Source organism: Triticum dicoccoides, chromosome 1A (assembly GCF_002162155.2).
Source record: "Triticum dicoccoides isolate Atlit2015 ecotype Zavitan chromosome 1A, WEW_v2.0, whole genome shotgun sequence".
In the NCBI taxonomy this organism is placed as follows: Eukaryota; Viridiplantae; Streptophyta; class Magnoliopsida; order Poales; family Poaceae; genus Triticum; species Triticum dicoccoides.
In genome coordinates this window covers 180,047,888-180,060,837 of record NC_041380.1, presented here as the reverse complement: position 1 = coordinate 180,060,837, position 12,950 = coordinate 180,047,888, and the positions used below count along the sequence as shown (strand labels likewise).

At 45.9% G+C, this 12,950-nt stretch overlaps 1 protein-coding gene across 8 annotated transcripts in view; it reads right to left on the bottom strand.

Moving 5' to 3' along the window:
- Window positions 1-962: 962 nt before the first annotated feature.
- Window positions 963-12,950, bottom strand: part of LOC119266127 (vacuolar-sorting receptor 1-like) — a 29,441-nt gene continuing 17,453 nt past the window's right edge. For 5 of the 8 annotated variants that reach the window (XM_037547760.1, XM_037547761.1, XM_037547762.1 and 2 more), the window contains 5 exons: window positions 11,217-11,299; window positions 4,453-4,519; window positions 3,916-4,044; window positions 3,726-3,835; window positions 963-1,403 (listed from right to left, as the gene is read on the bottom strand). In XM_037547760.1, the coding sequence (XP_037403657.1) occupies window positions 1,296-1,403; window positions 3,726-3,835; window positions 3,916-4,044; window positions 4,453-4,519; window positions 11,217-11,299 (497 nt within the window). In that variant the 3' untranslated portion in view covers window positions 963-1,295. The remainder of the gene's footprint in view (window positions 1,404-3,725; window positions 3,836-3,915; window positions 4,045-4,452; window positions 4,520-11,216; window positions 11,300-12,950) is intronic. The other 3 variants (XM_037547763.1, XM_037547766.1, XR_005131904.1) reach the window with 2 other exon arrangements.

Here is a 12,950-nt window from a genome sequence, read left to right as displayed (position 1 = left end):
GCTGTAGGCAGTCCCCGTTATGCATATGCGTGGTGACATTTGTTGCTGTACAATGTAGTAAAACAAGATCACTTGCTGCCAATAAATCAACAAGAAAACATCCATGGCGTGCAATCCTGAATTTGTGCAAGTTGCCACTGTTAGTAAGGAGTAATAAGCGCAAGGAAAGCAAAACATTAAGAGCTTTAAATAAGCAAGTACTCGTTCCGTTCCAAAATAGATGACTCAACTTTGTACTAACAATCGAACCAGAGTCGCCTGTCTAGCTATTCTTGAGTAAGCAATGGTAACCTAGGTTGATTGCCTCAAAAAAAAACCTAGGTTGAAACTGAATTCTCCATTAGAAGTTAGCCTCAATATTAATTTGGATCACAACTCAACAAATGGCATTCACTAATAGTGCATGATCATTCACACGCTACAAGTGTTTGTGCAACAACATGCATATAATAACATCAGCGCAATAAATGCAATTTTTGAAACTTCAAACTGTTTTAAGACATGCTCAATATACAATTCATCTTCAAGATCTGCTTTGTCTCGACAAGAGCATCATTACTAAATCTCATATGCGTAAGTTTCAATGGTAAAAATCAACTTACAAATTCGCCACCAAATGGTTAATAAAATTTTCAAGGTATTGGTATTAAAGTTACCATGTGGCAACTTTGATAAAAAAAAACATCAGCAATTTTGACACAAACACAATGACATATTTCTTTATCATGGGGCGACAAAAAATCCATCTTAAAAGTTCTCAGCCAATAATAAATTAAGTTGCCATTGTGTTGATATCATAGTTGCCACATAGTAATAATGCCAACACGATGGAAACTTCATTTATCATGGGGCGGCAACTTTAGGGTCAAAAAAGGTTGCAAAAGCATTCACGAGTGGAATCTAGTTACGAAGCCCTTGACAATACAAAGCCAACAGCTTAAACACATTGTGAATTGGGCATATGATTTGGTACACAAAACATTTTTTGGTTTAAAAAAAGTTGAAATTAGCTTGCATCATCACGTGCATGTATGCAACTAACTACCCCACATGTTGTGGTTGGGTCGCTCCAGGGACGAGCTGAGCGAACGTCTGCTCATTATAGAATCTGTAAATATTACCGGAGATGGAGTTGCCATGACCTCTAAGGTGAAAGTGCTCTAGATAAATTTGTACGTGAGTCTTACATTCATGTCAGACTCTAAAATCATGCTGCCATTCACCTTTGTATGCATTCTGTATATTTCAACTCTGTTCAAACCACATTTCTGCCTATGTTAGTTGTACAGGTTCAGTTAGTGAGCAAGTGGATGATCTTCGTGTGAATCATTTGGGACCTCCCCTTGACTGTCCAGTGGCATGTACTGTGCCATGATAGCTCTAATCTCAGAGTCCATGTATGACTGAAAAAACAACACAAAACAACCATCTAGAATTAGACATCTGTCAATGAAACTAAGGAGAAGAAGCCTTAGTTAAAACATATTTACAGTATTGCTGAAACTCAACATCATAAGAGGGATTTGATGATATCGGCTTTCAAAACCATAAGCATAAGCTACAGCGGAATGTGTGCATTTGTTACCCTTCTACTCCCTCCGTTCCATCTTAAGTGTCGCTGATTAGTACAACTATGAACTAAATCAGCGACACATAATATGGACGGAGGGAGTAGTTTTCTTTGCAGATGATGTGGGAAAATATTAACCACATGAAAGTTGTCATATTACATAGAATTTCAACCACTGCTGGTACAACAGCAACTAGGATAGAACTTTCTTTTTAAGAACAAGCAACTTCAGTTGCATGTCGTTTTCGTTAAGATAAGTGTGAAGTGTGACAATTACGAGAATGTGGGTATGCTAGTACTCCCTCCGTTCCGAATTACTTGTCTTAGATTTGTCTAGATACGGATGTATCTAGCAATAAAATGAGTCTAGATACATCTGTATCTAGACAAATCCAAGACAAGTAATTCGGAACGGAGGGAGTACATCTTAACGATCGCTTGATTAACCACATGAATCACTGGAGATGGCTTCTCGTCGAAAACACGTGTTGCGCTCAAGCCAAACCCTTCGCATCCCCACAATAGCCCAAGTAGCAGCCTCTCTCACTCTCGGACCCTGGACTCTGTTGGGCATGTAGCACCACCATTGTCTGACCGTGTGGCTTGATGGTGTTAGTGAAGCCATCGCTCGCAACCTGAGGAACTTGAACCAAAACTCCCGCATGTAGGAACATTTGACGAAAGATGGTCAATCGTTTCTGGCGCCTGATTGCAGATAGGGCACACCAGGGGACTTGGTAGGGCCTGCCACTCCAAACAGTCAGCCATCCAGCATCGATTCCTAAGCACCAAGCAAACGTAGAACTTTTCGTTTGGCTGCACAATGTTTCTCTACAGGTTCCTGGTATTGTCCACTTGCTCAAAGACAAAGAAAAAGCCTCATATGCAGAGCTGGCTGAGTACTTCCTGTTGACAGTGAGCCTCCACTCAAAGTAATCATCCACATCTGAGAGCAAAAGCATGTCCTGGATTTCCCTCCATATTTCAAAGTATTCTGCTATCACTTGCATCCGGAGTTGTACCCTAATATCCATGATTTACCTGTGATTAGCCAAAGCCTCGGCCACTGATCTTCTTGTCGCACCACACGCTTTAGCAAAGGAGAACAGTGTTGGTGCAATGTCATGGGCACTTCGCCCATTAATACTGCTCGTGCCAAAACTGTGATCTGTCTCCTATGTCCACCATGCATTGGTAGCCGCCAAGAAGAGGGTTGTTGCTCTTTGCTAATCGGCACTTGCAGTCCTGACCACACCCTCGGCTCCCCGACGCAACCCCGCCAGCTCCATCTGATCCTATGTGCCTCATTCAGGAACTGAGGATTGTGAATCCCAAGTCCTCCGAACTCTGTTTCACATTTGGTCCAAGCAAGCGCAACAGCCACCGACATCACCATGGGCACACCGGCAAGCCCAAGTGGACTCATGACAAGGACACGTGCACGAGCCATCTAAACTGAGGTGACTTCACTCCTCTTTGAGCTCCATATACCTTGAATGAGACTTGGCTACTACCTCAAAGTGGAATCCTATGTGTGATTAGGTTTGTTGACGACCACCGTGGAAGCACGAGGAAGGAAGACCAAGTCCAAGACGAGGAGTGAGAAGACGAGGAAGATGAAGGAGTAATTCGCGAAACCGGAATCGGAAACCCGAAGACTCCAAAGTTTGTCAACTCTAGTCTCTCCAGACCTGATCCGGTCTCCACCAAGAATACGGCTTGTTACGCTTCATGCACTAGCCAACGCAACCAAAAGTCCGAACTGATGGAAAGGGATAGGCAATCCACATACACACTTCAATACCCCCTCTCACGTGTGACGTGGGAAGTTAACACGTGAATAGACTCAAGAGGTATGGCTCAAGAGGCCTATACGTGGACATAGAGGGGGGCAGCATCAATTTTTGGATGTATTGTGAAATCCGAAACTTGAACTCAAGACCTTAGGCCCTAATACCATGTTAAGCTTCATGCACTAGCCAACTAGGACTTGAACTCTAAGACCTTAGGCTCCCATAATATGTTAAGCTTCATGCACTAGCCAACGCAACCAAAAGTCCGAACTGATGGAAAGGGCCAGGCAATCCACATATACACTAGGTTTACAAATAAAAACTACATGAATGAAGATAATATTCTGCACCAGCTAGCTTACCCTTAATCTGTATTTGTATACCACATAGCTTCCTGCCGCCACAATAACCAAGGCTACCAAGATCCCCCACACAGCAGCCCATGCTGCTTTAGCCTGAACTGTTGTCTTACCTACAGATTAACCATACAAGATTAAGTGATATGTACAAAAAATGATAGATATTTGTTACATAATCAAAGTCTAAAATTACTTATGCAAGTGTCGTGCTCCTTGATGTACAAAAGGTCGCCACTACAAGTACAATCATAGCCACCCCATGTATCTCTGCAGCTGCATTCAGGACACTGGCAAGCTTTTCTCTCCTTGCACTCGTCAATATCTGCAAAGGTAAATGACAAGTAAGCTACAGTTTAAGAACTATTGTACCTGCTGCATTGCACTAATTTTTTACTGCCTTTTGTCACAAAATATATAACGTTTTTGCAGAAAAATTGTTAATCGGAAAAATATTCATGACAATTGTCCATATTCCAAGTATGTGTGAAGTCATTTGCATCTGCAAGAAAGATCTCGTTTTGTTATAGAAAAAAGAGAATCATTTGTATGTGTGAGAGAGAAGAGAGATTATCTAGAGAATAAAATTCAGAGCGAAAAGACGATCAGTGCAGTACAGGACCATTGGTAGAACATCACTTATTCTGAGATGCAGGTCAGTGGTAATTTCCTAATTTTTGTGTGTGTGTGATCGGGTGGGTGGTGTGGAATGGGGGGTAAGGCTAACGAGTACCATCACATTTTTTAACACCGTCCCCTCGGAAACCAGCTGGACACTTGCAATTTTGATCTCCTGATTCCTGTAAAATAAAATTTGGGTACGCGAATACTTATCAGAGTCAAGTAGAACTGTAGAAGTTATTACTGTTAGAGTATACTCTCTCTCTCTCTATATATATATATATATATATCCTCTATTTTACTATCAATGCACCGTAATTTTACGTTCCGTAAGTTTTGTCTTATTTCCGACGCAAAAAGGGACCGTAAGAAAATATATAATCGCCGTAAAAAATATTTTATGTTATGTAAAATTACAAACGTAAAAACATAGTCTAAAATACACATAAACTGCAAATTTTCTTATCTTATGACCTATATTTTTAATTTTTATGTCAAATTTTACGTAATTAATCAATAGGAATGTAACTATTTGAATTCGAAACGTAATTTAATTATGAAATGATTGTAAGATTACCTCGGGTGAAGAATAACTTATTCTGCACCCTGGGTGATGAATAGTAACACTATATATATATATATAGCCATGTAGGCTTTTGTATTTACCCCATTGTATAGGGGGTTTTCTGCATATTTCCTGCACCTGTACATGTATATATACTGGCCTATGACCCCATGCGAATACAAGTTACATATTCCTAACATGGTATTACAGCTAGGTCAACTTTTTCGCACGCTGCAACTTGTGCTATTGATCCACTGCCGCGTCGCCGCCATCCTCTGGCGGCTGTTGTTTTCTCTATTCTCCCGTTGCCGCCAGATTTCCCATGTCCGCTACTGCTTCTTGCCCCGCTCGCCTCTCTCCCGTCTGCCTCCAACGCCTCTCTGCCCCGCCCCCTGCAGATCAACGCCCCAGGCCGGCTGCTTTCATCCCACCCGTCCACCGCTGGAGTGCTGCCCGCACCTTCACATCAAGCAGCTCGGTCCTGCCTCCTGCTCCGGTCCGTAGGGTGCAGCCGTTCAGGTCAATGGCTGCTGGATCCCGTCCAAGTCGCCATCAGCCTTAGGCCACAGCCGCGACCTGCCAGAGCCGTGACGATCGCTGGCCTCCTGCACCCAGCAATCAGCGGCTGCTGATTTGCTAGCTCCAGTCCTGCCTGCCGGTCAAAGGCACTGCTGGCTGCGCCTTCTATTGAATCAAGCCGCCGGCCACTTCTATTGGGGCTGATGCGGCTGATTGTCCTCTTGTAAAAAAAAGAAGAGAAAAAAAAGGTGCCTCCGGCTTGTCCTTCTGTGATGTTCAAGGGTGTTCCCTACACTAACCAAATCTCGCACATGCGCTTTTCCTCGGTGCTTGGTGCTCTTCCGCCTGTGATGTCATCCCTTCGGCGTCTTACGCAGGCTGTGCTGGTCGATTTACAACAACTTCTCTCAAGACCTCCGCATATGGTGATTGTCACTCTACACCAACTCCTCTCGCTACTTCCACCGGTGATTGTCACTCTACACCGGCTCCTCTCGCGACTTTCACCGATAGTGCTGATGCATATGGCTCCATCGACTACGCCTCGCACACGCGCCTTCCCTCGACGCATGGTGATTGTCTGCATGTGACCTTGTCTCCACCACCGGCCTCTGCAGATGATATTGGTCATGCTACATCGCCTCTAGCAGCTTCCACAGCTGGTGGTGGCCGCTCCTTTTTCGATGCTGCTATGTTAGCTGCTCCAGTTGTGTCCATGGTAAAAGAAAAAACTACTCCAGCTGTGTCCTTCACTGAGCAGGAAATTTTGTGACTTTATGACTTGCTTATTGCCTCCGGCACTTCCTTGTCGGGTGCATCTGTGTCTACCTCTTCAATTGAGCCCCTGACTGAGCAGGAGATTACACGACTTCGATGCTTGCTAGCCACATCCTCTGCTTCTTCACCAACTGGTTTCTGCTACCGACTATTTGGCATTGTGGGACCACCTTCTACACAGGCAGGTACATCTCCATGGATTCTTGATACCGGAGCATCTTTTCATATGACTCATGATTCATCCACTTTGTCCTCTATTCGACCTCTTGCTTCTCCTGTTCATGTTCTTACTGTTGATGGTACCTCCCTCCCGGTTAATGGCCGAGGCATTCTTAACACTTCGGCTTTTCATGTTCATCATGTTCCTCGACTTACCATGCAGCTCATTTCTGGTGGTCAGATTGTTGACTCTAGTTGTAGGGTCATTCTCGACTTTGACTCATGTTCAGTTTTGGATCGTCACACCGGTGCTCTACTTGGTGCTGGCCCTAGACATCGTGACTTAGGATCTCTAGGAGCTTGACTGGCTTCACCTTCCCTCCCCTGCCATCACCGCCAGTCTTTCCGCTTCAGTTGCCTTGTCTACCAGCTCTTTCCAGTAGTGGCATCATCACCTTGGTCACTTGTGTGGCTCTCGTCTTCCATCATTAGTTCGACGTGGTCTTCTTGGATCCATCTCCGGTAGTGTGTCTTTAGACTGTCAGGGTTGTCGGCTAGGGTTGTCGGCTTGGTAAACAGGTCCAATTACCTTATCCTCATAGCGAGACTCTATCTCAGCGTCCTTTCGACATTGTTCACTCTGATGTTTAGGGTCCAGCTCCCTTTGCCTCAAAAGGAGGTCATCATTACTGTATTATCTTTATAGATGACTTCTCTCAACACACTTGAATATATTTTATGTTTTCTCGTAGTGAGGTCTTATCTCATGGTTCACACTCAGTCCTCCACGCCTATCCATGTGTTCCATGCTGACTCTACTGGAGAGAATATCTCCAAGTTGTTGCATGGAGTCCTTGTTGAGCAGGGTACTCTTGCTCAATTCTCTTGGTGCTCATGCTCAAAATGGTGTGGTTGAGAGGCCCGTGCATTGATGACCGCCGCCTCTCTTCCGCCTCACTTTTGGGCTGAGGTTGTCTCCACTTCCACCTATCTCATCAATCTTCAGCCATCCACTGCTTTGCGGGGTGGCATTCCTTTCGAGTGACTTTTTGATTGTTCTCCCGATTATTCGACGCTTCGTTTGTTTGGTTGTGTTTGCTATGCTCTTGCCCCTCGTGAACGCACCAAACTGACCGCTCAGTCTGTCAACTGTGCCTTTTTAGGCTATTGTTTGGATGCGTGTTTCTCGGGATGTGACTTTTGATGAGTCTCGTCCCTTCTACCCGTGTCCATCTTCCTTGACCTTTTCAGTGGATGATATCTCTTTCCTCACTTCTTGACACACCTATCACTTCCGTTGAGCCCTTGTCCATCCGTCATGCTGCCCCTACTTCTACAACTATTGCAGATCCGACATCGTCATCTCCCATGGTTTCCTCACCTCGCTTGTCACAGGATTCTACACCTTCATCCCCAGCGACTTCTCCGTCTCCATCACCCGAGTTTACCCTGGTGATTCTCCTCGCATTCTTCCATCGCTTCCTCACTTTTATACTCGTCGTCTGCGTGTATGGATGCATCTAATGATGTGTCATCTACTTCTAATGTGCAGTCTTCCTCATCTCAGCCTACCTATGGCTTGCATCCTCGTTTGCTTCCGCCTATGGATCGCCTTGGTTTTCCACGCACTGGCGCTCGACTTCTTATCGTGAAGTTGTTGTTCATCCCGAATGGCATCTGGCGATAGCAAAGGAGCTGGCTGCTCTTGAGCGCACCGGCACATAGGATCTTGTTTCTCTTCCTCCACTTGTCCGCCCCATCACTTGTTAGTGGGTCTACAAGGTTAAGACTCACTTTGATGGTTCTCGTTACAAAGCTCATCTTGTGCTATCACCACGCTCATCCTCCACGATCATGTTGTGCATGATCACACAAGCAGTCATCACCTCCCAAAGCTTTTGAGTGCTCCATGTCAATGCAGGGTTTCGAACTATACCCCATCGAGATTGAAGCACACCAAAAGCACACTCCACATCCTTCCTAGCACTTTCCTGCATTTGGGAAAATCTCTGTCTCTTCTCTCCTTGCGGATTGGGTATGGTCTTCACAAGAGTTGACCACTGAAGATAGATACCATCAGCTAGGTAATATCCCTTGTTGTAATGGTGGCCATTGATCTCAAAGTTGACCTCTGGGGAGTGGTCTTATGCAAGCCTTGCAAACACTAGAGAACGTTGAAGCACGTTGATATCATTGTGAGAACCAACCATGCCAAAGAAAGAATGTCATATCCACAGATCTTGTGAAGCCACCGCTTCTAGTACGACAGTGACACCTTTCACATGCCCCTTGTACTTCCCCTGCCAAGCAAATGGACAGTTCTTCCACTTCTAGTGCATACAATCTATACTACCAAGCATGCCCGGAAAGCCCCTCTCAGCATTGATCGCCAACAACCTCCCTGTATCAACGGCAGTTGGCTCTCTCAGGTACTCAGGGCAGAACACTGCCACCACGGCCTTGCAGGAACTATACATTGAGAGGAGACATGTGGACTTACTCATACGCACGTACTCATCCACAAGATCACCAGAAATTCCATATGCAAGCATGCGAATAGCCGCAGTCCATTTCTGGCAAGAAGAGAAGCCAAGCTTGCCAAGGGCATCCTCTTTGCACTCAAAGTATGGGTCATATCCTACCACTCCCTCCCGAATACGATTCAACACATGTCTCATTCGAAAGCGGCGATGAAATTGATGTGGTTCGAAGAGTGCGGTATTCTCAAAGTAATCGGCATAGAGTGGGGCGTGGCCGCTCTCCCTATTGCGGTTCAAGGCCGGAGCATGCCCCGGGATTGATCCCCTGAACTGAGGCCGCTGCCTACCAATGTGGTCATGGACGACCAATGCATCCACCACAAGCTCTTCGTCATCCGAGGACGAATCATCCGATGAACAAATGAAGTTGTGAAAGAAATACTCATCCCCGCTATCCATGGTACCTTGTGAGCAAAGCGTCGAACACCTTGCGGTCATGGAGACGCGGCCAAAAAGAGCACGTTGAGCTCCCCTCGCAGGCAGCAAAGCAAGGTTGATGTTGGCGGGTGGCGCCCTCCGGCTATGCAGCGCCTGCCGAAAGTTCTTGGGGTCGATGGGCGGCATCGGCGGCCGTAGCTTCTCTCCCACCAGCAACAAAGAACAACGAACGCCGGCAAAAAGCTCCTCCGAAACGCGAGCGTAGGCCGGCTATAGCACGGGTCGTGGTTCGGACGGCCTTGCAGGACGGCGACGAGGCCGGTAAAATGGGGGTATAGACGGGGTGGCGGCGGCGATGCTAGGGGCGGGGGCTGGAGGGCGGAGGGAGGGCAGGGAAAGAGAAAAATTGGTTGTGTCCCCAACGAGCGGGACAGGGGGGACAAGGGCGTGTGTCCGTTTGGATGCAAACGTGGCCCAAAGTTGGGCGGGGAATGGGTCAAAAGCGAACGAAAAACGGACGTTCGTCCGTTTACACCCGCGCGTGGCCGCGTTTTGTGTCTGTTTACTTCCAAACGAACTTGGCCAGACCATTTGGGGTCGTGCGTTCGAGTTGCCCTGAGCTGCGTGAGAAGGTTTATATGCAGCCACCACCTGTGCATTTTGTTCTTGATGGAATGGCATATCGTCTTCGTCATTCTCTCTATGGCCCTAAGCAAGCCCCTCGCGCTTGGTTTGAGCGTTTTGCTCTGTGGTGACTGCCGCTGGTTTTTCAGCGAGTGCTCATGATCTAGCGTTGTTTGTTCACCATTATGCTCATGGTCGGACTTTTCTATATGTTAACGACATGATCATCACTGGCGACAACCCCGAGTATATTGCCTTTGTGAAAGGCGTCTTAGTGAGCAGTTTCTTATGTTTGATCTTGGCCCTCTTCGCAACTTTCTTGGGATCAAGATCTCTTCTACCTCTCATGGCTTTTTTCGTTCTCAAGAAAAGTATAGCCAGGATCTTCTTGCTTGTGCTGCTCTTACTGATGAGCAAGTTGAGACTCCCATGGAGCTCAATGTTCACCTCCGTGATACTAATGGTAACCCCTTGTCTGATCCGTGAAACGTTATCTCATCTTGTTGGGAGTCTTGTCTATCTAGTTGTCACTCGTTCGGGTATCTCTTATCCAGTCCATATTTTGAGTCGGTTTGTTTCTGCTCCCACTTCAGTCCACTATAGTCACCTCCTTTGTGTTCTCCGATATCCTCATGGCACGATCTCTCACCGTCTGTTCTTCCCTCGCTCCAGTTCATTACAGCTTCAGGCCTATTCAGATGCTGCGTGGGCTATGATCCCTCAAATCGCCATTCAGTTTCTGCTTACTGTGTTTTTCTTGGTGGTTCTCTCATTGCTTGGAAGATGGAGATGGAAGATGGAGAAAGGGATTACAATTTCCTATTTGAGTGTAGAGGCTGAGTTGCGAGCTATGGCTCTTTTGACAGCAGAGCTGACTTGGTTATGGTGGTTACTTCAGGAGTTTGGTGTTTCTGTCACTACACCTGCTCTGCTATTGTTTGACAGTACTAGTGCTATTAGAATTGCGCGTGACCTTGTGAAGCATGAGCTCACCAAGCATATTGGTGTTCATGCCTTTTTGTGTGCGCTGGTGTGCAGGATCAGGTTATTGCTCTTCAGTATGTGCCTTCCAAGTTAAATTAGCGGATTTCTTGCGAAGGCCCAGACTAGAGGGGTGTTGTTGATCCACCATGAGTTTGAGGAGGGGTGTTGAGTACTATATATATAGCCATGTAGCCTTTTGCATTTACCCCATTGTATAAGGGGTTTTCTGCATATTTCCTGCACATGTATATATACTGGTCTATGGCCCCATGGGAATACAAATTGCATATTCCTAACAATTACATGTACTTGTTACGTGCCTAAATGTACCTGACAAGCAGAGAATGTTTTTCCGTTGCGAGTTTCATGCCAGCACCCACCATGGTTTATCAAGCATTTTCCGGGACCAGCAGCTGTAGATAAAATGGTTATTCAGTATAAACTTCTCTCGCTGTTAATCATCCACTACACACACAAAAAAACACTTGTGCAGTTCACAGCATGTGTCATATAATCATGCAAATCGAAACAAATTGTGCAATTCTAAGATGCGAATGTCAACATTATACAGCAGCTACTTCTGAAAAGAACAAATCTTAGAACCACAATCATGATTTTTTAACTAATTCATCATTCAGTGCTTACTGCCCTGCTAACCAGCAAATGATTAGTACTCCCTCCGTTCCAAATTATTCGTCGCAGAAGTGGATGTATCTAGAACTAAAATACATCTAGATACATCCATTTCTATGACGAGTAATTCGGAACGGAGGGAGTAGAAGACTGTAGGAATATATCGTATTTCCATGAAATAATACTATATGATTTGGGTTTCATAAACTGGGAGTTGGACAGTTAGCTAGAGGTGCACAGTTGCATGCACCTAACCCACCAAGGCGCCAGTTTTTTTATATCTTCGGGTCTTAATAGGCATATTATGTCACCTTCAAGCATGGCCATCGCCATACAAATTTATAAGACCTTAACTGAATAAAATGAAGCTAGCAAGTAGACTTAGAGCAACTCTAGCAGACCCCGCATCTGTCCGGCTCGCAAAACGTGTTTGCAGTTCGCGGAAAAACGCCTTTGCAGGCCGAAGCGGACGGCCGCAGTTGCAAACCCCGCATAATGGACCCGTAAAAAGGTATATTCACGGAATATGCTTTTTTACGGGTCGGCTTTGCGGGGTCTGATCTGGCGTAACTCCTCCCGGCCCGAAAAAACTAAATTTGCATCTTAATTTGATCTAGCATAATGCATTTCTTTGCTTTTTCAACAACATTGGATACATAGACATCACCAAATCTTTGCTAGAATAGCAAGACCAAAGAAAACAAGAACCACAAGTATGCATTTTAGAAGATTTCCAACTTCCATAACTGCTCCCACAAGTTGGACTAATATCTTCTCCATGCATTCATTGTTTATCTGCGGATTCTTGATTTTGCATTCTTCTTTCTTCATCTTTGGTTCGAAAGAAGTAGACGTTGCTTCCCCTCTAGTTGCACATGCAGCCGCATCATTGCCTTCGATTCTACTAAGGAGTGCACCAACATCTATTAAGTTTCTTTCTATCAATAAATCAATGTATTCGCCTTCCCAAAACCAAAATGAGCATCCATCTTCCTACACAAAAGAATGAGCATGTTCGAAGAAATGAGCTATCGCAATTGAACTAAAGAGCTATCAAAATAAACTACCGCAAGTGCACGTACCCCGTCGTTTTCACATTTGAAGAACACCCATCCGGGGTGCTTCGGCGTGCCCGAGGTTAGCCACAACACTGTCCACGTGCAGTCGTCACACTGTATGAGCGGCATCGGCGAGCCACAAAGCCGATGTGCGAGCGCCGAGCCCGGTGGACGGCTGGACGAATCCATGCCCGCAAACCGTAGGCGGCGGCGGGAGGACGAACACGTACCTGCATGCGGCGATGCGCCCTTGCCGAGGCTGCGGGAGATGCTCCCCGACCACTCCATCGCTTGGCGCAGCCACCGGCGGCCGGAGAAGCCAAATCCGGCGGCCCGCGATGAAGTTTCGCATATCCGCAAATCCGGCGGCCCG